The sequence below is a fragment of the Megalops cyprinoides genome, chromosome 2, assembly GCF_013368585.1.
Source record: "Megalops cyprinoides isolate fMegCyp1 chromosome 2, fMegCyp1.pri, whole genome shotgun sequence".
Lineage (NCBI taxonomy): Eukaryota > Metazoa > Chordata > Actinopteri > Elopiformes > Megalopidae > Megalops > Megalops cyprinoides.
In genome coordinates, this window is record NC_050584.1 from 48370087 (window position 1) to 48396775 (window position 26689).

The following is a 26689-nucleotide window of genomic DNA, read 5'->3' on the forward strand; positions in this document are numbered from 1 at the left end:
ATTATCATATATACATTACATTATTACATTACATGCATTTAGCAGACACACTTATCTAGAGCGACTTCCAGCACAATAGAACATAAGTGTATCCCTTCAGGTTATATTGGACTCCTGACAGTACCTACAGAGAGCAACTACACACACACACATATTTGTAGCAAGTGCTTTGTAATGAAATAATAATTAAAGCTGTCTTTGAAATATTGTACATATCACATGAAGATATAACACACAAGAGACCATGTTATATCACAAATATTCCAATATTACAATTAATTCCTCTTGCAAACATGGCATAAAATTCAGCCTCACAGTTGATGCCTGTAAAGCAATACCAAATCCACTCCTCACACAGTCTGATCCAATTTGAAGTAGTGCAAGGTCTAGTGAAAGGTTAAACTTTTAAGATTTAACCCAATGTGAAACCAACATGTGACAGATTTTAACAGGTTCCAGTCACACTTGCTCTAGACTTGCACAAAATTGTCACTCTTTAAGAAATCAATTTCTGAGGTAGTCTCCCACATCTACACACTTCCTTTGGAGTCCTTCTCTATGATAGTATTTTTTGTTGTCACTCCCAGGATTATCCACTACAGAAAAATACAGTCAGATGTCCTGGCATTCAGCTGGAAGACTGATCTTTTTAAACTGAAAACAAACTGCTTCACCTTTTCCCACAGAATGGGTATGGGACATGATACATTACACATACATGAATGTAGAACTGCTTCCGCAAAGAGTTGTGTGCCTCTGTAACTACTAGGTGAACTGAAAATGTATGGATAATTGAGTTTGGGGAGGACATCAAGGAACCTGATAAACATAAGACATACCATAATACACACTAAATGCACTGTTGGACTGCTTAAGAAAGGTAAACAAATTGAAGTGGGTGTTATATATTGAAATGGTGAATTGGGAATGTAATACTAGTATTACATATTAATATAATATTGCACACATATTATCTTTACATAAAACATTCCCTTACTGTCTGATTGTCATTCTCGCCTTTCTTATCACATTGTGGCCATATAATAACAAAATTTTATTCTTAATTTTAAATTTGTCACTGGCATTCTGACCATATTCTTTTACACCATAAAAATAATGGGTCTGCTGGGTGGCTCATTCTGTCAAGGCACTGTTCTAGTGAGTGGTTGGGCCCCATAGTCTGGTACAGGATCCAAATTGTGCCAGTGCTGACTATGACTGGCAGCCCCGCAGGCACATAGTTGGCCATAGTATCACCCAGGAAGGGATTCATTTGGCAGGGGATGTCCATGTCCGCACACCAGCGAACCCCACAAGCTTAACTAGTGGACTGCAGAAAAGAAGCTGGAGCTGACATGATTGATAGTGGAGGTTGCAGCAAAGAGTGTGGCTTTTGAATACCAAAATTTGGAGAAAAGGCAAAAAGGCAAAAAAAACAAAAAAAAATCCAAAAGTAAAATTATAATAAGGAAACAAAAAAGGGGAGAACATAAATGCAAATTCAAAGACAGCATACGTGCACCTCATCAGGCAATGCTAAAATTATGGAAAATTATTCATTCAAGTAAAGGTCTAAGAATCAAGGCTCTCCACAAACCTGAAGACATTCAAATCATTTTCCAACCACATTTATATTTCCATTCTATCTACATTCCAAAATCAACTTATATCCACCATTCCATTCCACATCCTGAACAATTTCTATCTTATTCTCTACACTTTTACAAAATTGATAGGGGGCTTACATCTACAGTTAGCCATCTATGAAACCCAAACCAAAATGTGATTTGAACAAGGTGTGATTGAAGTTGGCTAATTTAGCTATGAATTTAACTATTCTAAAGTATATCTATTGAGATATACTACATATACACACTTTTTTGTTTGTTTTTTTAGTTGAATTTAATGTTCTCATCAATTTAAAACAGTAACCTTAACAGTAAGCTTAACAGTAACCCTGCCTTGTGCTCTTGATTTTTTTTCAATCAGCTGAAGAATTTACCAAAGCTACCATACATATTTGTTTGTTTGGGGAACTTCATCAGAAAGTTGACAACAGGCAAGAATTTATTTTAAATTCTTGGTTTTGGTTTATCCAAAAATCTATAGCAACCCTGCTTCAAACAGACATGTGATCACAACCAAGTTCTAAATGAGAGATTTTTCATTTCCAGGCCCTGAATTCACCTTCCATGAAACACACATGTGGAAGTTCACTGATTCTCTACACAATTCAGATGTGAAGGGTGCAATACTAGGTTATGACTGACTGACTGACAGTAGGGCCCAGAACTATTGAATGTTAAGGTCAAACCATTTTGCATCTGAAAACAAACCATAATGTGTACATGCCAAGCATTGTTATAGACAAATTATATTAATACTTTCAAAACACAAATGCATTTTTGTATTGGTAAGTTATGACTGTACAATTCTTTGATAAGTTAAAACTACTGCTACTATTGAAACAGTATAACTGTCAGAGAGTTCAAACCATGCATAGGATATGTACATGATAAAAGATTGACTATTCAGTATTTCAAATAGTAGTAATGCTACTGTTAGTATGTTCACAGGACTTCAGAAATATACAAAACACTACTGGTTTTCCGGCATTAGTTTGACTTTTTCGAGGAAAGGGATTTAGATAATGTGGGAAAGCCTAGCTGGCAGGCCTGTGACTAACAGTGAATAGCTCTGGCTCTGAGCATTTGGAACAGTTGATGTAGAGGAATTCAGCTTTGCCTCGTGCCTCCATCTGTCGCACTGCCTTTTGACATAGCTGAGTGGAGCATCAGAGGTGAAAGTGGCAAGATCATGTTTAATGAGACACACTGCTGAAGGCAGATGCAAACTACATTGTACCATTTGATGCAAGGTTGATCTATGATTCTCATGTGTTACTTCTTTGGTTGTTAATGCACACATTCATGTAATAATAATAATGTGAAACTCAGCTCTGAAATGTGCTTATATATAAATCAACATCTGTGCCACAGACCAAACCATTTCTTTTTTAAGAAAATTGCCTAATAACGCAGTTAACTTCATCTAGTAATACTGAAAGATATAATAAGAGCATATTCCCCATTTTACTTTTAGATTAGGCGATTTAGGATTATATCTCATCAAAACTCATTTACTTCAAACTTATAACTCAATTACTTCTTATTGTTATTATCCAACATTAAAAGTCACACTGTATACTCAGGCTATAGCTATATACTGTTGCCGAAATTTGCAGAATTGTGTCAGTGCAATGCAGTCAAAAAGGGAAATAAGGCCAATTTGTGTGTGAATGACATTTTACACACACGCACACGCACACACACACACACACACACACACAGGTGGCACCCCAATCTGCAAGCAAGCGAGGGAAGTGAGTGAGGCCATGCTTCATGTGACATCATGCACAAACATACTTGGGGAAGAAGGCGAAAGGTGTTATTTGGCAGCAAACTGAGATGCATTCTGCTGTAATAATTCCAGCACCGTGGCTCGTGGCAACGCCACATTTACATTAAGTCATTTAGCAGATGTTCTTATCTAGATCAACTTCCAGAGTGTTTAACTCCAGTTTAGGATTACTGATTTATTTTTGGCTAAGTATCCATCTGACTGATGAACAAGGTGTAAAAGACAATGCTTAGCCAAACATGAAACAGAAAGACACTGAAAAGCATTATTAATCTGAAAGTGGGTTTTAACACTATACAATTCTATACACTATGCAATTGGTCCGATGTTACCTCTTTTTCTTACTGTGTTTCAGAAATATTCATTCATATGGTAAAATTTAATACTATCTGTGGTAACATTATAGTATTTTCGGCATTACTGTAGTTGAATCAAACTCTTGTAAATTTCTAAGACATGCACCCTGGAATGAATGAAAGGGATCTTGGGATGCCACACCAAATATAAAGGCTCAACGCTTGTACATTTACTCGAAGGGAGCAACTGAGGGTAAGTGAAAGTCTATTTTACGGATTGTGATACCCTCGACCAGAGGACTCAGCACCATTTTGAGGGAGTGCTTACAGTAAGTAAGCAAAAATGTGGATTGGGACAAAGCCACACACACAAATGAGAACAAGACAAACACTGTTTGACATTCAATTATATTTTAAGGCTGTTATTAAACTGTAATAAGCCACATTAAAAATACTGATATTTCCTTTGTTTACCAGTGACATATTGTTGAAAGCTGGGCATGTTATTCACAGAATGACTGAGTCCAGAGTACATTTTGTACATTAAATAATCCAGTCTGCTGTTCAAAATGTGCCATTTACTGGTAATTCACCTACAAGTACAGTATGATAACTGGCATTGTCCTCCAAGCAAGGAAGGACCTAAGAGGTGGAAAGGATTGGTGATTATTCTAAAAAAAAAAGTGTGTGGGCTATTCTGGACTGATCACTGCAAAACAAGTACACTCATTCTCTGATAATCCCCAGTATTGATTAGATGCCAGATAAGGAATGACCCTGACTGTTAAACGATGGGCAGGCAATATGATGCTCTACACACCATATGAGTTCTTCGAAGAGAGCCACTGTGAAAATAAATGAGCTAGTGGCAATAAAACTACATTTAATAGCTGAATCTTATGTACAAATGCTAATTACAGTAAGACTCCACATATTTAAAATTATTTTTAATGTCCAAACAAAATATTGAGCACCTAAACAAAGAAACAAACATGAATATTTGTCAAAACATTATTATTCAAAAACAGAAACTTCTTCTAAGAGGGACAGCGACATTGGCCTTATTTAGACCTAATATCTCTTTTGCGAGCTGTCAGCTATCAGCAGTTTTTCTCACTTTCATTCCAACATCAGCTGGAAGCCAAACAAGCCAAACTTTGATTCCCAAGTGTTCAATTCAATGTAAGACTGATAGAACTTCCTTGATCAAATCTGTCTGACAGGAGGAAGAAGTCTTCCAGCTGAAACGTGCAGTAGAGTCTAAAAAAATTATGACTCCATCAGATTTAATGTCTTCAACCCAAGGTCAGCTATCAATTCTGTTAAATATACTGATAATGCATCTCATGACCTGTTCCTTATTGTAATACAAAAAATGGACATGTAAAATTAGATGATCAAATATCCACAATTCTTTATCCCTTACTCCTGTACTATCCATCTCATCTGTAGACTTTACTTGGTTGAAGACATGTATCAATACAATACTCCTGATGCAAGAACCTGTGGATAGATGTATATCTGCATGACCATGCATGATTACCCAGTAGGACACAACAACCCTCTTTCTATAGTATAACATCAAATCATCTTTTTCTACTCGCAAGGCACAAGTCGAGGAATGTAGATGAAGATCTAAACACACTATCACACCATCTCAAAGGCATAGATTTAATTATTTGTCATCTCAACAACATTGGTGCTGCAGGGCTGTATTCAGTATCACACATTGACATATAAATACTGTCTATTTAGGGAAATATATACTATCAGTTGATCCCGATACACACTGCATCATCTCCTTCAGCAATTCTGTTTGATCTTAACTTTATCACATGTGTTTTCACTGGGTTAGTTCTGAGTCAAATCATGGCCATAAACACTTTCATGCTGAAACCTTATCCAGGGATTTGTTGGTGTCTCCCCCCACAAACCATGGCTTGCCAGTCTCTGATGAACTTTGGAATCAGACGACTTCATCTGAAGATGAAACCTTATGTGTTTATTATAAAGGATTAATGAACATGCACAGCATTTGCTCTAAAGTGATGCTTGCAATTTAACATGCAAGTTGTATAAATTTTAAAATGACCATGTACTTTACCAAATTTAGCTGTGAGGTTTCAATTTACTGCTTTTTGGGTTTTCATTGAATGAAAACAAATGAGACAAAACACACTTAGCTGAATGAAGCTGTAATATACAACTTTTTATTATTGATTGGGTCACTGACACCCAGTGCAAAGAATTCAGTTTAGCATTTGGAAGAATATGCAATGCAATGAATACACATATACTGAATAAAATACATATGCACTACATGAAAGTCTGAAGTATGTATAGAGGTTACACATCAATTTATAATATGTACAGAATATTATAATGCATGAGTTCAGGCACATGCAGTGAAACTTATTCTGCAAAGATTGCTTGACTAATTTGTAAAGTACTTCTATAAGATTACTCTTACCAGTTTTTGTTTATTATTATCACTTTGCCAGGAAATAAAATGACAAGAGGCTAGCACTTGAAAGAACAAACCCTCAACAACCCTACCTGCACATGCTGAAATATCATCATATTTTGTTTCCAAACAGTGTCTCAGCTTTTACTGTTAGACCCATTAGGGAGTTCATAGTATGTGTGGAAGTGTTCCCAGTTTTCTGCCCCATTTTCCGGAATTCGGTGTCCCAAGGGTTTGTTTAATGCTTTTTCTCAGTTATGAATTTTTGGCATCTTGACTTGAATTAAGTACATGGAGTCATTTTAGATGCACATATCTGTACCTGTTTAAATATTACATAAAACTGAGGCAGACTACAGGCTAGTTGAAATCTGAAGAGCTAGATACATAATTCTGTTGCAAATAAATGCTTAAATGAACAGGCTTTATAGCTGAAAAATATGTCCTTATACACAAAATCAAGTTACACTGTTGTAAAATGTTCTCTCTCTACAGTAAATTATGGTTCAAACATACAAAACATGCTTCTTATTTTATATGACTTGTGCATGCTCTGAATGGGGCAAAAATCCTGAAATCCACCAAAGCTGAGCAATTGGACTTGATTCATTCTGCTGATTATGGATGGAAAACTATAAGTAGTGGGAAATGATTCCATGTGTTTCATCCATTCAGACATTTTCCCAGGGATGCAGGGGAATTTCACAGAGGAGATTTCAAGGCGCTGTCCTGCTGCTACTGCCTGTCTGTGTTAAGTGTGATATATTGGACTGTGGGGCAGACTGTGGTTCCTGTGATATTCTTCTATGCCTAATTAGGAATGATGAGTCTTTGAGATGGGTAGCCATCTTACAAAAGAGTGATAATTTTAAAACATATTTTCTGCTGCCAAGAGTCACCATCTCTCACAGTGGTACAAATTTAATGCACAGTAGACCCTGCAGGACATACAGGACTCTGAGAGCTTAGCCTGAAAGTCTGACAAGGGAAGTTATTATGGATCTGTGTTGAATAATCCCAGCACAATATCATGATAGGAGAAAAATGATACCAGGCCAGTGATACACATACCCTTTCCCTTAGCATGAGGAACAATATGGTAAATTACAGCAGATTAAGAAAGAAAAACATGAGGGCTTGCTTTACTTGGGGCAAACCTGAAAGACTAGTGGATATCAGGTTCAGCGTTTATGATGAGCCAGTGGATAAATTTTTAATTCCAGAACTGTATGCTCATATGGTGCACACACATGTGCGAACGTGCACACAAACACACACACACACACACAGAAACAATAGAATGTCATTTGATACTGCAGTTCCATAATCCAACACTGCATTTATGTCCAGCAACCACATATCATAGATAAATTAATACAAAAAATGCCCAAAAATTAATCCTGTAAAAAGAAATAATTCTAGCTATCTGATGTCAATTCAGTTCACACATTAAACAGCCATAAAGTTAACCATCATTACCTTTATTCTTTGCAAACACACTTGCTATGTGCTATGGTTTACTGACCAAAATGAACATTTTCTTTTAGTAAGACTTTATTAAAAACACTTAAAATTTTGAAACGTTGATAGGAGATGTCTCTTTCACTTGCCTGTCTGATACTTGAACAGTTTGAAAGACTCGAATGTCAATTACTTAACGTTAACTCAAAGTTTTGTTCTCTGTTGAAATTTCAGGTCACTCACCTGATTAATGCATCTTTCCTATAATACAAGTTATGACCATGTTGTTGTTTTTCTTTGTGTTTATTAATGGCAAATTTTGATTGCAATTTTTGGCGAACTGCATATATTCATAACAAATATAATTAAATACAAACCACTATATATACCTCTAAAGTGCTTTGTCCTTTTTGGAAAAAGTGATTAAAGCCTGTTACATTGTTTTTCATTAATTTCAGTTTTGCTAGTTGTGCAGAGACCTAAATATGTTAAGTATGAACTCAAAATCATGTTAATATACATGAAATTGCCAACAACACCATAACAGAAAAATGGTCATTCTTTCACACTGTGAACACTCAGTGATGAGTATGTGTAACACAGTGAAATGAGCAATTGATGAAATGCAAGGAAGAATCAAACAGCATTTTGAACAGTTTTTCTGTATGCCTTTACAGAGTAATGTGAATGTTTTCATACAGAATCCATACAGATTTGAGTTATTGGCATGAGGAGTTGAACTTTTTTACATTTCAAAGGTTGAAAACTTAGTGATTTTCCATGCCTTAAAGCAGGGGATTAATTGGCAAGTAAGAAATAGTGAGGATTTCACAACAGATACATTTAAGCCTATCAGGTTTTAGCACTTTAAATAGTGCTATTTCCAATGCAATTTAACCATTATTCTCTAGCATGTAATTTATTCTGAATTAAGTTAGTGGGAGACCGAAGATGCAATTACCTATAAGCATACAATATTGATGGTGTTGTACCTTTATAAACATTTTTAATGGTAAATTGAAGAAATGCCATTTAAAAGTGTTTGTTCTCTGAATTAATTTAGAGATTCAGAAAGTGTATCTGACTGACATTTATTTTTAACTTCAGCCAGAGAAAATTAAATCTATTTATAAAAGAGCAATTGAGAATGACAGTCTCAAAGTCTCCGAAGTATGGTATCAAGCGTTGATACAGATCTGCTAGGGCTTTATGCTGTACCCTGTAATTATACACTGCTAAACCCTGAAATCAAAGCCAGAATTTTATATATTTTGTGAATCTAACAGAAGTGACACTAATGACTCTCCCTAGTTAGAGTTGTCTCATGGCAAAATGAAAGAATCAGATTCTTCTCCCTGAGCCAATACATTCAATAAACAAAGAAACAACTCAATATCCATGGTTATTTTTAACAACGCTGCCAGTTTGTCCTGTCTCCACTCTGATTTTCTATAATATGGAAATGGAAAACTAGACTCTCTCAAAGATGAGAGTCTCTAACACACTGATTGATAGGTTGTGAACCACGGGACATTAAAGTTGCTATAGTATTTCACTTTAAAAACCTACAAAATCCATAGTGTCAGCACAGAATAATAGAAAAGGGCAATTTGTTCAGATGTTGTAGTTTAAGCCCAAATATTGGTCCAAGTATGTTCCATTATGAAACATGTTACACACATGGCAGTTATTAAACATTTCACCTTTTCACCAAAGGTATATTCCATATTTTGTCATGGCATATTGTTATACAATGAGTGATAAGTAAATTATTATTAAACAGCTACAGGATTAAAACAACAAAGGATTTAAATACACAAATTCCCAGGTTAATTAAAGCTCCCCTTAGACAACTCCATCAAATAATATTTATTTGGTGATCAGGGGTGAGGAGGGGACCTTAGCCATACCTGTCTCATCTCCATGACAATATCATTTCCTCAGACAACTATAGGATTTGCCCAACCTTATGACCACTACCACTCCTACCTGGAATGTTGATTTTTGTATGACCTACTCAAACAGAGCTAAAAGCAGTCATAACAAAACTCTTGAATGCTTATCACTGGGCAAAATCATACCAAAAATGGGAATAAATCCCAGTTTTGCCCTATCAACATTTTTTCAAGCTAATAGGTTAATTGAAATGTGTAACTTTCCACTGCAATTACATGTAATGAGCGGTTTGGTGTGAAATGGACACTGGGGTTGTATGAGATGCAGTATCTAAAGTCACAATCATATTTCATTTTAATTACACTTTAACAACAAAGAAGCATATGCCAACTGTGGAAACGTGTAAAAATGTAAGAATTTACTACAATATGCTCTCTCTCCAGTTCAACTTTTTTTGTCACTATTTCTACTACTACTACTAATAATAATAATAATAACAACAATAATAATAACTGCACACAAAATACCATATGTTTCACCTGAACATTAATATGATGGGACAACCTACAATAATACATTGCATTTCTGAGACAACTATAAGACTAAGGGAAATGAGGTAGTCAGATATGCCCTTTAAACCAAGACATCCTTCTGAGCTGTAATGCATGACTGGTAAAGCTTTCTGAATTAAATAATTTTCGCAGTCTCATGGGTACCACTTCATGGCAATAAACCTTAAGGAGAAAAGCTCAGATGCAAAACTATAATTTGTCGAGGTGGCACAGGATGCCTAAGGAAGATAAATGTCACACTGGGATTAAAGGATTTTGAAAGGGCAAGGGGCCCACTATAAGCATTTCCATTTGTGTGTGTGTGTGTGTGTGTGTGTGTGTATGTGTGTACTTTCTTTGGCATTATATGAATATGAACTGAATAATCCAATAAACATATTACTGCAGTTACACTGAAATAAAATGGTTGGCAATGATACAGCAATTTGAATATGAGGGTAGTCAATGGACATATTTTTCATTGATGTAGATAAAGTAGCGAATTTTGAGACAATTTTATGGGTAAATTGTTTTTTCTTTCTTACAATTTGCATATACAGTATATAAAAGATATAAAAGACCATAAAAGATATATTGCAAATCTTTTATGAAGTATGGTGATGATTGTAACTCTTTGTCCATAAGGATTGATGATGATACACAATGAGGTACAAGCAATGTGATCCCATATGTGATCCCCAAAATGTTCCCATATTCCAAGACGATAACACTCCCATACAAACTGACAAAAGGATTCAAGGTTGGTGTCATTAACATCAGGACCACCTTCTATTCTATCACCAATAGCCAGATTTAAGCATCATTGAACCTATATGGAGAGTTATATATGTATGTATGCACACACACACACACTTCCTGCACAACCTCTTATGACATTACAATATGCGTAGGTTCATAATTAAAATTGACATTATTTGGTTTTTATATTCCATGCCTCATCATTAGCTTATGTTATGGTTAAAATGACAAGTAAATAGAACGTGACAGAATTCTATCCTTCACTACATTTCAAGAGAGGAAAAAAAGCACTTTGTCTAGTGAAAGCTATATGCACAGAGCGATGGATCACAGCAAGTAATAATTCAAAATGAAAATGTTTGACAAAGCCTTCCAAGAAGAAAAAAACTGTTGGCATGGAGTTGAAGAGGTGGCAAAGCATCTGCAGACCCATATACATACAGACATGAACAAGTGTCTGCTATTATAATGAATAATTTTCTTTACCAACATAAGCAGCTTGTCACTGATTTGGCCAAAGACATTTATCAACTGCAGTGAATTTTCAGTAGATCATAAGTCATCTTACAATGCATCCGGAGTCCTCTAGCACACAAAAGTCTGGACTTCAATATCAATTTGAATAGTAGAATTGACTCAAAAGATATGTTGCAATTACAACCTGTATTATATATTACATTTTCTCATGCAGAATAAACAAAAAAAATTGCAGAGAAATATAATCCCCACCTTTAATTATGATTGACATTACAGAAATGGTCAACTCTGACTAAAATACACACTGTATTTCCAACAACTAATGAATCATTTAACTTTAGTGGTTTTTTTGGTAATTCATGCAACAACAAAATTGATATTCATACACTTTATTTGAAGTGTATATGAATATAAAGCACTATATAGCTAAATTAATGAATTCATAATGACTTGATATTCATTCAAAACCATTCATAATGCTTTCTATTGCTTTTAGCATTTGTAGATAGACATAATGGCTTATGACAACCATAATACATATCAGACAATCAAATAAAATAAGAATGTATTTACAACATGTGATGAACCCTAGGATCTTACAGTTTGTCTTGAGAAGGTTTCCTTTTCTTATAACAGACAAAAAAAAAACATTTATTATGACCAAACCTGCAGTACATGCTTTAGTACTTCACCTATATCTGCAGAGAGAGAATAAGACACATTTGCATGATGGGCACTACCTGGCACTGCAGAACCAAATAAGGAAGCATCCATGCACTTATTCAGACACTGGCCAATTACCTTCACAGCAGACAATAATAATGTGGTCTACCTTGTCAATTAGTGCCGTGAAAGCGTGTCAAAACAACTTTTGCAGTTTTCCAAAGATGAAAATGAGGACATAAATATATTTATCAAGCTTGATTTTGTAAATATGGGTTAAGATCTCATTTGCAATGCCTTTCGAAAGGCCCCATGGCAAATGCAACTTGTTAGATTTAATACTTATGTGGTGCAAGATCTGTACAGCAGTCTAGTTAGCATGAATTTTATCTGAATGTATTTTATCTGAAGCATGGAGAAATGTATATACCATCTAATCCAAAGAGATGAAGCAAAGCAATGAATCAATGTGTAAAAATGGCATTAAGAATTGTGAGTTAACAGAGATTATATGTTCTGTTTTTATTTTCATTATTTCAAGGGTCATGGCCATGCAAGTAATTTCTCTTGAGCAACATTTCACACTATCAAATTCTGAAATGAACATTTTGGAAAGTACTACAATGTGTCGCTAAAAGCAGACACATAAATGTTTTTACTGAGTATTTTTACTTATATGTTTATATTTTGAGAATCCTGCTTTTGTTAGTCTCAAGTCAAAGACATGTTTTGAAAAGGCCTATGCTGGCACGAAGATATGAACAGCTGCCAGACAAAAGTGATTTCAGATTTGCACTGTTGGATCTCTGTAGATGAAAGGATTTTTCAGGTAATGTTTGGTCAAAAATGATGAAACACACTCTGGGAAAGCTAAGCTGTTTAGAGTGCTGCTCTCGGCTTTCTACCCTTTTCATAAACACTGTCCATGTGGAAAAAGTCAAGTCAGCGAGTTATTGGTCTTTCACTCAAAGATTTAATTTAATGTATAAAGAATGTATTGAAATATCAAACATCATGAATCTGAATGAGCAATCTTCACATTGGTGACATGACTCTCAACAGTACAGAATCCATTTTAGGACATCCCCGGGTATCAGGCATTAGTCCATCACAGCAAATGACCTTAGACTATTCGTCATACCTTCACACACTGCACATCTCATATGAGCTCATGATAAACATCCAAATCTCTGCAGCACCATCCTTTTACAAATAGACTCATCCAAATTAGCATCATTAAAATCTCTTACATATAAACTTTGATGAAAGGGCATTAATCCTACAAAATCTGTTTGAACTACACAAAGCAAGTAGTACTGTAGAAAGCTAATGGAAGTATCTGCTCATTAAATTTTGGTGCCTCTTTCAAGTAATGAAAATACAGACAAATTGCACAACTTTCCATTATCTATGGTCATAATTTTTTAAATAACCCTAATAATAAACTACTAATGAACACACATGCTCACTTGTACCAAATTTGTGATAAAGCATTAATTATATGATGTGAACGTGGTAACTGCATTATTATCTTCATATTACCTGAACTACCCCAGCAGTGTGTGGACTGTTACACAAAAATAAAGCATAAACAAAGACTCTGAAATAAGTGGTATCAGAGTGGCAAAGTGCTAAAAAGAGTGTAAAATACATTTCTGTACAGATGGTATCGGATACACCTCTTACCATTAAGTGCCAGTATTGTTAATGAAAAAACAACCTTAGAAATCACAGTACAACAAAGTCAGGCCTTGCCTTAAGACTGTTGATAGCACTGTGGTATTTGAAGGTTCCCTAATTGTTATTACAGGTTGTTAAACTAATTGACCCTGCTGGGTAAATGAGCTTTTTCTCCCTATCATATTGTGTATATCATGCCCTGATTAATATTACAGCTTAGGTATGGCTCATAGCAAATATCTGTCCCCTGAGTCCAGCAACAGTACCTGAGAGAAAAATATACAGACATTCACTCACAGTGTCATTTTCATAAGGGTAGCAACCACAGCATGAGCCATTGTACAATTGCACGTATAGAGGGGTTAGGAGATGTGAGAAATGCTTTGGATAGGGAAAATGTCTCCAACACATGCATCAGAGTGAGCTCCACTCCCTATGATGTTCTTTAAGATACTTAATTACAACTGATGGGGCAAGGGTGTGATTTGAGCTGTAATTGGCCAAACAGTATTAACCTTTATTCTGCACTGTTTGGTTAATCAATTTACCTTCTTGAATGAAGGGCCTTTTCTCAGAACATTTCCTGAAAACCAAAAAACAATTCCTGACAACAAGCACATTTTAGCCTTTAAGGAGACTTACTCCTGATTTGATGGTTTTCATTTTATCTACACCGCACCAAACTGTAAATGTGTATCATTTTAAATTATACCCTTTTTGATATTACCTCTGGTCAATAACTGTAGCTGAGTACAACATGACCAAAAATCACCTCTGTGCATCATTATCAATAGTGCAGTTACCAAAAGTTGCCATCAAACACATGAACTCTGTGTTTGAGGTAAATATGTAGCAACAAAATGTTGCGTTAAAACAAGTACATGCCTTTATAATACAACTGTTAACCCAATGGAAATAAAGCACTGTCAAATTCATAGCACTGAATTCTGGATGGGCTATGATACTAACTCAACCACAACTTAAACCTGAATAAATGCACAAGGAAACAGAATGATGACAAGATGGACGAGCACTACAGGGTCCAGAGTGATCCAGCTGGTCCAGCTGTAGCTGTCTCCGTAAACCAATCAGCTCATTCTAAGCATCAGTTTTTCCAGGCCCTCTGCCATTTACCTTTATCATTAGGGACAAAATGGCACACGATTGAACACATTCACATGTCACATCCATTACTGGTGTGCAGTGGCCTTCGTAGGGCTTGAGAAAGAAAAATAAAGCAGAAACATCTTCCTTTTTTAAATTGTACCTGACAATTGAACAGTACGTGCAGGATTCCATAATAGCTCTTATATTGCCAAACCTTCCAATTCAGACAGCCACTCAAAGGTAACTACAGAAAATCTTCAGGAACTGCAATGCTGTGTTAAACTCATAAAACATACCATTCATTTCAAATAAGAAGCACATACCTTTTACTGTTAAATGAATGTGTTTTGATCGTGGGTTATGTTCACTTTGTACAGAACAGGTGTATTGGCCGTCGTCAGTAACATCCACTTTCTGTATTTGCAGGCTGTATTCGTGTTTGTCGCCAACGCCCGATACAATGGACACTCGAGGGTCCACTGACCACTTATCATCCCCCGCAAAGATGATGCTCGAGCGGTTCAACCACGCTCCTTTTGAGAATCCATCCAACAGATAACACCTGAAAGAGTAAGAAAAAATAAATTCAAATTTATTTCAGTTGTATTACTTTTCAATGACTTGCTTAATGTTTTACATTTTTCATAGTACACATGTAAGCTTGGATTTCCTATTATTATTTTTTAAATCATAACAAAAAAAATAAATTACCTCCCACTGATGACATAAAGTATGTGTGACTGAAATTAAAATTGTAATTTAATCATTTTTGGGTTTGTAATAAAAATACTCAGCTCAATTCTTCCATGACAGTCTGTATAAAACTCTGAGGTATCTGAATAAAAAAGGCACACTAGCAAGGTTTTGCCTGATGTGTTGGTCTTTTCTTAAAAAAAAAAAAAAAAAGATTATAATCCATTATGTATGGCTTCATGCATCCCTTCCCAGTGGAAAAGTGGCACCAAGATGGGCTCTTTTGTATCATGCCTCTGTTATACATTTCACCATATATTAAAGCAGCATTGAAGCATAACTGTTAAACCAAAATATCGAAAGTGCACACAATTTCCCACAGAGTGCAAACCTTCACTTTTTCTGTCAAAAGCTCATTTGCTTCCATGCGATTTTAACTTGTGAAACCGAACTGTAGCTTTTGCTGGGAAACACAACATGGCCACTTTCCAAAATAGAAACATAATGAGGAAAAAAAACTGCACTCCAGTCATTGTTTAATAATTGTGACCACATCATTTACTGTGCCAACTCAAGCAATGCTGCCACACAGGAAATCAGTTTGGCATCTTCTGCTAAGCCCTGTTCATTTGGGCCAAGAAAATTACTATGAAGCATACAGTGGAGGACAATGGCCTCTGTAGCACTCTGTAGCCCAAAGGACACATACGGCTCTAGGCACAATGTAAGCACCCTGGTCAACAGCAGACAATGCATAATTACTGGACTGGTGCAGAAGGAAGTCCCACCCATGCAAACCCCAAAACAGCACTAACATAGAACACCCCATAATACTCCTATATTCTCAGCCTGTTCCACATCATAGCATAGCTAACTGGAGTACATATGTATATGAAATCAGTAAAGCAACAGTGAGAGTGGATGCAAATGCAATAGATACTGATTTCCACTGCAAAAGTCCACTGACTATTAAACATAGACATCAGGTAGAAAATAGAAATGCATTCATATCAAAAATGTCTCTCCAGGTGTTTATTTACTAACATTCAAAAGGGATAGTGAACTCAGTGACGATTTGAAAACCCACTGCAATCAGGTCATGATTGTAGTCTATTTTTCATCCCTGTAAACTTCTCTGAGTCAATGGTGTCATTTCTTCTCAAAGAGCTTCCCAACAATTCCACACAAACATTCACATTCATTGAGTTTTTCTCTACACACACCTGTCTTTTAGAAGCTAAAGTATGAAGCTTTCCATTGCACCACAGGGCACTGCATTAATGATTCTACTGGCTCCATTCCCTGTATTCTATTGCTCATTTTACATCGGGAATATTCTACTTCATAGTGTTTCAGGTAAAAAAAATTTTGCTTGTTTCTTCAAAATGGCTTCTGAATGATGGACTCATTTGAAACATTTTGTATTTTGACTCACAATGCACACCTATTTTATTCACTTCAGTTATAATGTGGAAGACAAAAAGTATAAGTGTGTTGAGCACCTTCTTATGAATCGAAAATGATTAAATGCCACCGTTAATTACAGTATGGCAGTCATTAAGCAAAGCAGGCTCTAATCCTTTTATCCAAACTCATTTAGGCACTACATGAGTGAGCCATAATTATAGCTGGAGCATAGGTTTGACCCAGATTTGTATTTTCTTTTGAAACTGTCTATTCAGTTGAATGGTTCATACAAAGTAAATATGTTTCCTGGCATGAGTATTTGAAATATTTTATCCTACAAACATGGCTTAGTGTTCCACTGTAAGCTGATTTTAACATTTGGCTAAGACAATATGCACACTTTTGAAAGGTTCTCTCTTGAGGCAGAGATTAATTTATTAAGTAATGACTTGAACTTGTACCAGGAATTCTTGCTAATGGGCTTAAAGTATTCCACTATCAAATGTGACACTTTCCATTGCAAAACAGTAGTGCTATTAGATATTTGCCTGAGTCATTATTACAGTTGAGTACTATTGTCAATATCAGTGTGTGTTAAATTTTCAATAAAACTGCTAATGTGAATAACGGTAACTATGCATGCATAAAAAGGATATTTTTGAATTAGAACTTAACTGGATTGTTTGTAAATAGGGTGAAGTATTATATTCTGTACTTGTCCTAGGAATGTGTGTTTTATGTTTTTCATTGGATGCACTCAACACCATTCCACAGTGTCAACATTATTACAAAGTAAATTTAATAGAGATGAGTCAACATTATGGTTGTGCGATGTAAAAGAGCAGGAGCACACTCTAAGAGAAGAACAGATGATTTCAGATTATAAACTCACTGTGAATTAAAATTCAGATTGAGAAGAAAACCTATTCTGTAGGAGATTAAGGGCAAATGGGATTTGCATATACTTGACACTATATTAAGACCTTGGTAAATTAAAACCCTAGGTCGAGGATACATACATTTTTAATGTATGCAAAATCCTTTGAAATTTGTGACTTTGTTCCACTTTTTACTGAAATTCATATAGACTCCTGAAGCAATTTAACAGACTCAAGCAGTGGAAAACACAAACTATAACATCCTACATCATGTGAGTCAATGTGCTGAATCTCACTCCAATCTCACTAGAAGCATTACATTCTTATTACTTCAAGAACTTTGGTTTCCCCCAGATGAACTAAGCAATGCCATGTACAATGTAAAACATACTGATACTACATGTCTCATACTGTAATATGAAAAAAATGTATTTATATTAAAGTATTATTTTCAAAGAGCAATGTAAAATTTAAAAATCACATTTAAACATTTTAACTAAAGCACTTCACTAAGTTTGTTGAGACACTTTCCAAGGCTATCTTTCCACAAACAAGACAATTAAAAGTTACCTCCTTTTGGTTACACTTGATGATGTTAATCTATTTCTGAGGAAGAAAGCCAGTCATAATTGATACAGCACTATATAAGAGAGAAGTGGCTTCCACAGAGAAAGAAACAGTAGGATGAGAATTTACGTTGTGATTACCCTGGGCCTGGTTTTAATTGTTGTTAGTGATTAACAAGCTTAGCCGTTTTAGTACAGCTCACTAATCGCAGCAGAGGATTCCTTTTTACATGTATTTAATGAGATGGCAATGTGACACTTTTATGTATCCCAGTCTGAATTATTTTAGACAGACAGATTGTTATCCAACCAAATAATTTGTATTACAAGAGGTTTGGATTACCGTAAATATCTGTGATTACATTGAAGACAGCAGCAATCCGTTTAAACTTAAAACCAACCGTTACTTTTTTTGTTTTGGCTCTTTTTCTTTGAAAGGAAATTGTAATTGGGCAACACTGGACACTGTTTTGAAGGAGTTTTTGTTCATTTTAGAACATTACGCTGACTGTCCAATTTATTTGCAGAGACACAAAAATAACTCTCCATCAAAATATTTTTTTCCAAAGTGTCAAGAGATGTAGTACATAATGAGCATGGCATCATAAGTCAAAAAAAGAAAAACAAAAAACAAGGGAATCTGTTACATTTCCAGTGCATCAACAAATAAAAAAGAAAACAGACACATAAAATGAACATAGAAGTGTTTGTGTTTATACTGTGGTAAAACAATTATCTACTATTTTTAAGAAAACCTCTACATAAAGTCTGACTATTTAAACCATTTCATGTTTAACTCTCCTCAGCTGCCTGTACTCTTTATTTGATACCTTGGAGGGAACATTAGCAACATTAATGCCATGATGGTGCTATCTAATGCAATATGATCTGATGCTAAAGAATGTATTCATAGGCATTTCAGAAGGGATGATTATGTTCCCTTTCAGTTGCATGTCCCTGTGCATTTGTAACACGTATAAGTTTATACAGAAGATAAAAGCTTCTACATTTCTATTGTCCGCTTGTATTTTATTAAAGTTCATATGTGTCTAGGACCAGATTCCCCAACCACACTTCTGTTGTTAACCAGTATAAGCTGAACAGCACAAGGTCCTAGACCAGCACTTAGAGGCAGCATCTGTTTGAAGCTACCTCAGTCATCTTAATGATATATTTAATTACCATTAATTCAGCCTTACAGTCTTATTCTGTAGCAATGCTGTGCTATTCTGTTAAATTGTTTATCAGAAATGTGAGTATAGAATAGTTTCTTTGTTTAAAGGGGTGGGGATATATAGAATATTACTTCAGTAACTCATTAACCAGCGCTAGCATATAAAATGTAGCATAAAACAAAAAGCTATTTGAAGCAAGAACATTGGTTTAGTGAAAGACAGTCCAATGTTACAAATTTTGTAGTTAATAAAAGGTTTAAGATGTGTAGTTACATTAAATAATTGTCAGCTGGTTTATGTCTTTTCTTTCATGGATTGCTGATACCGTTGAAACTTTCCCATAGAAAGACATACTTATCGCAGCATTGGTAGAATAGAACTGGTAACAGCCAACAAATATTGTCGAGCCCTCCATATTAGACTGCTCCAGTATTCCATATTCATTTGTCAGAAAACAGGAGGAGACGGTACCTCACCTACTGTTGGATGGTGTAGTCCCCCCCCCCTTTTCTCATTGACCCAAACAGGGAAAATATCTGGGATGGGCTGGAATTAAGGTATCGCATTTCTGACATCAATATGACCTTGGAATATTTAATATATTTGATGTATATTTGAGCTGTATTTTATTGCATGGCTTTTAAATTCACTGTATCTTATGATGAGCATTGTAACAGTTGGGTCTTTTCTCACCCTCCTTTACAACAGCACCAAAGGGGCCTCTTTGGTGTGCTGGTATGGAGAGCTCAGGAGTACTTGAGATGCTTCAGGTAAACACAGATCCAACCACTGGCAGTAAAGGGAGAAAAATAATTTCTCAGTCTTCACTATCTGCCACTGAGGAGTAATTCACAGAGTTCAGATGAACTGCATCAGCCATAAAAAATATAGAAAGAATTATGACTTTTCACTATTACACAGTGAATACAGAACATTTTTGTATATAAGTTGTTTGATTCTGATTTCTTGCAAGTTACCAGTCAAACCTTCTGAATTTGACTGGCTCATTGAAATGCCGCAATGTGTATTGTCTGCTTGTTTAAAAATATGCAATTTTGGCTGATCTACTTTCTCAAGGGGAATACTTGCACAGACAAGTACATCTATCAAATCATGAATGACGTCTTTCTTTCACCCTTTGTTTTTTGTTTTTGAGGATTAAACCGTGCTTGCATTAATGTCAGAGTTAGATTTTTAATACCAGTTGATTATCTTTTGTGTGTGGTTTAATGATGAATTGCAAATTGTGCAGAATAAATTACATCCATCAATATGAAGTGTACCAGGCAGATAATGTTGTACTCACTCACTCTAAAAAATGTTTCTTGACAGTGTTCGTGCATCCATGTTTCATTTCCTCCTCCAGTTGCCCACAACTGCACCAATTTTTGTTTTGCACTGATGAACTCCTAATTGTTACAATTATACAACTGATAATTGTATAATTCTTCACATGCATGCGCTAATTGTACCAAGCTTGCAGAGACTGAAGTGCCTACAAGGATTCCTGCAGGATGGCTGAAAAATACTTTGAAACCCCCGCAAGTCACATGGTTCAGAAAAAAGTCTGGGTCCTAACCATAAAGTCTCAGATATACTGCAGTGTGATCATGTACTTTCAAAAGATGAATAGTCACAAACTGTGGAATTAAAGTATAATTTCCCATAGATCAAATGTGTGTTGGAAGGTGTTGGGTGAGAAAATTGCTAGTCGTGTATGACTGCAGGCTGCATGATTTATAGTATTCATTGTGGTAATATTCAGATAAGACTGTACCTCTAAGTGTGACTGGTCTTCATGAGATCTGTCAAATCTACCAGGCATATTATGGTAGTTAAAAGGGGGGAAAACTGAAATGGGTAGTGTTGTCATTTTATTTTCCAGGAAGCGTAAGAGTATAGTCTGAAGAACAGTGAGACAGGACTATCCATAAAGCATGAAGGTTTCAGTGTTACTTTTGCACACACTAAGATGACTTCAACTAACTTTGCACAATAATACCATGTGTATGTGTGTATGTGTGTGTGTGTGTGTGCATCCTTAACAACAGAGGACAGACACGGAAAAGAGGACATGATGCCTTACAGTGCAGGTATGGAACACCAGGCACATAATCTCCCGGTAATCCTGTCTGCTGAGGCATGTGGGTGATATCAGAAGCCTTGCAGCCATAATCCACACAGTAAATAGAATGAACTAGAATCAAACCTCCAATCTTTGGGCTGTTTTTTATTACCTGATCCGTATCCTCTAGCACCATCCTCAACCTCATCATCACGGATGAGCCAAAAAGCAACATATAAAAAGACAATTAAAAATAAGGAAAAAAAATGGTTTGGATGATTGTTAAACCAATTTTCTATCAAAATGACTTGCTATAGAACATATTTGAAACCAGTAAAAAATATTTTTCTAGGACAAATTTTATAGGATTTCTAAATCCTAACTAATAATGAAAAGGGTCATATGGGTCAAATCATACTGCTGAGGACACTGCAGCTTAGCATTAATGACTTCCCTTTTCACCCCACTGCCATCCTAAGCAGTTTATCACAAGAAACAAATGCTGGTATTAAAAAACTGTTCTGGAAGTATGCTGTGAACAGTTACCCAGACAGCAGTATAAAATGGGAAATGATGAATCATGAAAATCTGTTTTAAAATTTGAATCAGATGTGCTGAGTTAGACCACTTGTGTATTATCTGAATACATTTGTATATACAATGCATTCCAGTTGGCAATCTCGCTTGATATTGTAACACATATCATAGTAACTACACAATTTTACCATCACATAACTCCTGGACATTATCTTTGACAAACCTATGACATTCTGACAAGTTCTGAAGTGTCAAAACATGACTGACATAGATGGTGCTATGTGCCACTCAAACAGGACATCAAAGTGCCACAGTGCTTATTGCATACAAGCATGAAGACTTACACAACCTTATAACAGGCAGTGAAAAATATTGCAACTTTGGAACATACTGTTTGACTATGAAATTCTTTAAACTATTTCAGTCTGTAAAATGGACTCACCTGTTTTCCAGCTCTGCTTTTGGTGTTTTTTTTTACTTGATTATCTGCATTACAGCAAGTATGGCTGTTGAAACCTACATTTTAGTACAGCACAAAATTCACACTTAATATCATCTTTTGATAAATAAAAAGTTGTTCTTTGCAACATCTGAGTCGCTGTGTTGGCGCCCTTCTGTGACCATAAAACTCAATTAAACTAAAATTCAAATTTAATATTTGAAACTGTTCATCTAAGATAACAACTGACATTAAAAATATTCTAAAGTAATTATGATTTTAGGCTGAAGACTAAAATATTGGCAATGCTTTATATTCATAATGCTTAATCTCTTTGAATTTCTCATGAATAAAAATGTAATTCCCCATGATTAATTCATGATATTGCAGTTTACATAGTGTTAATCCACAATATCTATGGTTAATTTTAATTAAGAATGAATTCATACTACATATCATACATTTTGGTTTAAAATTTTAATAATAATAAATAATTTGTTTTCAGAATTCATCTTGATTTTTAATTATCTGGAAGAATTTTGTCAGTATTAAAATAGTCTTTACCGTGCATTACTGGAAAAGTTCTTTTTATTATGCACATGCCTTTCACAAATGAGACTATTTCCATAACAACCAACAGACCCCTAATCTCCTCTTACCTAGTGTCACCTCTACAGAGATCCACTGTGTAAATGTCACAAATAAAAGCAGCCACTAGATGCATAATACAATATCAAGTATGGCATACCATTATCTGTAAAGCGCTCTCCTTTGAAGTGGAGATACCACATAATTGGCAGCACATGCTAGTGATATCACCAGCCATGCCACTCTGTAAGCCCTTCACTTGCCAAATGGCTGAGGCTAAGGAGGTCTAGCTGTGGTAAATATTTGGATGGGTGACTTGAGAAAACCAGACTGCTGTGCAGAGGAGTCTATGAGGGCTTAACGGATGAGAACATGCCAATGATTTTACATTAATATAAGGATTCAAATCACACAATTTGACATAATTCAGTCCAAACCGGGTCTTGTAAAAGAAACTGTTCATAATGTATATGATGCAATGGAGTATCACTGCAAAAATGGAAGGCTAGAACCGGGACTGAAATTTGGAATATGTATATTACCTGGGTTTTCTATAGTTCCACCGGTGATAAACATTGACCATGCTTACAGTAGGTCTGTAGATACATAGATAGTAGCTGTATTCTAACAAGGATCATCATGCCTAAAATGTTTTCAAAAATGTTTCTGCTTTAACAATAACATGCTATGTTATAGCATAGCCTTCAATGACACCCTACTCTTACAACATACAATGGGTATGTCTCAAAGATGTTCCTTTCTGAAATTAGCAGTGGTCAGGCCATAAACTGTAGAAGATTCCAGCACAAATTACAAATAAAATATTGTTTAAAGTTAAAAATGAATATTCTAGGTGCATAATAAAAAAAAAAACAGTATCTGTCAGTGTTTCCCAAGCTGCATTATCAGTGTAATCTTAAAATCTCAAACGTTAGTATCATTAGGAAACAGCTGCCACTAAACCATTTTTACCACTATTAAGGATTTAGATTTATACATACAGTATTGCGATGCTGGTGCACTGGGCCCTAGCTGCTAGCAAAGACATCACTTAACTCAGAAAAACAGATGTAAGCTCCTCCCAAATGTAAACCCCTTGCCCCTGACTGTGGGTTGCAATGTGCCTAATGGGATGTGTTTGCAGATTAAAAGGGATAGGAGTCATGAGGCGAGTATTCCGTCATTAATCTACCTGTTGTGTGAAAATGAGGCCTGCTTCAGCTGCAACATGGGTGCTAACGTTCCACATGGATGCCTGCCCGTGAATCTTTCTCTCTGAAAAGGGAGCGTGGAGTAAACGGCCTGAGATGATTACAGTTTAGCCTCTTGCCGAGGCCCAGGGATGGAAGGCACACAGTGAGACTTGTCTGTATCAGGTCTTGTTGACACACCCCAGACAGTGCCTGAGCACATCATTTCTTCATAAGCTCTGCAAGGTCATTATTTCAGCTTCAGTTGATTCCATGTGTGTTGTAATTTGCACATGGAGATACAACAATGCAATTTCATCATTTGCTTTCATAGTTGGTTAACTAAAAATATTTTTTCAATAGATACAGTCTCCACTATGATTTCTGAGCATATGTTACTTTAAACCTACAGGGCGCTTCAAGACAAAACCATATTCTTTTTAAAAGCATGCCTCATACCTTACTTTCACCCTGAGAGGAAAAAAAGAGTGACCAGAATTACACATCAGAGACATCTGTTTCTCTGGGCCATCTGTGCCTGGGCTCAAATCATCACAAAGACACTACCACAGTTATTAGTGTTAGACTTCAGACACCTAAGTTTGAGGTTGAGGTTTTGCTGTTGCTGTGCAATACTTCAAAAGAGAGTGCTCCTTCTGTTACAATGCTAATTTGCATCTTGAGATATTTGCGGAAATGTAATGGCTGTTAATGAGTTACAAAGTAACAGCATGCTTGCAACATACTGGCCTTCCTAACCCACACCAATGAGTAGGGGAGGAGTCTCAGTTCAGGATCTTACACAGTGCTAAGAAACTCTAAACCATAGATGGAAGTAGATGCAAATCAAACAAGACTTTTCATCTCCCATATAACCTCCCATATAAAAGAAATAAATAGCGCTGGATATGTCAATGCTAATTGCAATCAAATGGAATGATTTTGTGTGAATGGTCGAGGACAGCTGAATACATTTAGTGTGAATTCCTTAAATGAAATGGTGCAAAAAGGGGAAGAACATCTGCATTTATCATGAAACTCTTCAAAGAATGTAGAAATGAACTCACCAGTATATACAACAGTGACATATGTCAACAATCAAGTTATCATTAAATATTAATGATTTGTATAGAAATTAAAAGCACCAATACATTGGGGAAAGGACCTTGAGAAGTAAAATGCAGATACATACCAAGTATATTTCATTATTGAAATATACTCTCAACATTATGCATACAGCAATTAATTAGTCATCATTTTGTGTGATAGACCAATGTAATGAAAAATCCATTTGTTTTTATAACAAAGCTCCAGCCGCACTAAAGCTATCCAAAGCAATTTAGATCCATGCAACTGAAAAAATCAATATAAATGCATGTATCATAACAAAGTTGTGAAAACTCAGTAAACAAAAGGTTGATATGTTTGTTTCAATTAAATGAGTACAATAAATGTGGAAATGTATAATTCCAATATGTGGCATGGTGGATTGAGCAGATTACTAGATGAAATAAGCACAAATTCATGACTCCATCTCTCCAAGTAAGACAGGAAAAACTCACATTGCTGACCAACTAGTCTGTGACTAGTAAGGTGACACAATAGAACAAGAAACACCACACAATTAGAGAGCTCCCTGTCATCTGCTGAAGCAGAGCTGGTTTGATAGTAAGGACTGGGAGAAAACCTAGACTGAACACACTTTCACACTGTAGACCTTGACTGGCTTTAATTTAAGTTTTCCCAGTATGGTTCTGTTCTGTTGTATTGTTGAATTCCTCATTTCCCATTACACTGCATTACATTCATTTAGCAGACACTCTTATCCAGAACAACCTCCAGCACACAAGAACAGAAGTGAATGAGCAACAGTGTCAGACCAGGCTGAGAACACTCCCAGAACAGTGAGTGTGAGCATAACACTATTCAAGCCCTGCCACAAGTAAACCTGTGCAACCTGACTACACAAGGGAAGCCAAGTATAATACCATGCATCAGTCATTAGGTCACAGAATCCAAAACATATTGCGATACTACATGTAAAATAAAAAGCAAGTACTACCAGTAGCTGGTGTTGGGGGGTGGGGATTGAGGTGGAACCGAGATGCAGTCTGAATAGGAGTGTCTTCAGTCTGTATCAGAAGATGGCCAGTGATTCTGCTGTCCTGACCCCCACCACTGAGGGACCAATACAGACAGGGATCGAGAGAGGTGTGACCCCATCAGGATGGGACAGTCAGATGCTCCATGGTTGCAGAGCATATGAAAGGATCCAGCTGAAATTAATTTTTGCACTTCTACATATATAGTATTTTTTGTTTTTATTATTCAGTTTGTGCCACTTAATTTGTATTTCACCTGAACATAATCTCCTGGC

The 26689-nt window shown here is 35.8% G+C and overlaps 1 protein-coding gene across 1 annotated transcript in view; it reads right to left on the minus strand.

Annotated features, from left to right (window-relative positions):
• negr1 (neuronal growth regulator 1) overlaps positions 1 to 26689 on the minus strand; it is a 200924-nt gene that overhangs the window by 112809 nt on the left and 61426 nt on the right. Inside the window, exon 2 of the mRNA XM_036520832.1 lies at positions 15098 to 15336. Within this exon, the coding sequence (XP_036376725.1) occupies positions 15098 to 15336 (239 nt within the window). The remainder of the gene's footprint in view (positions 1 to 15097; positions 15337 to 26689) is intronic.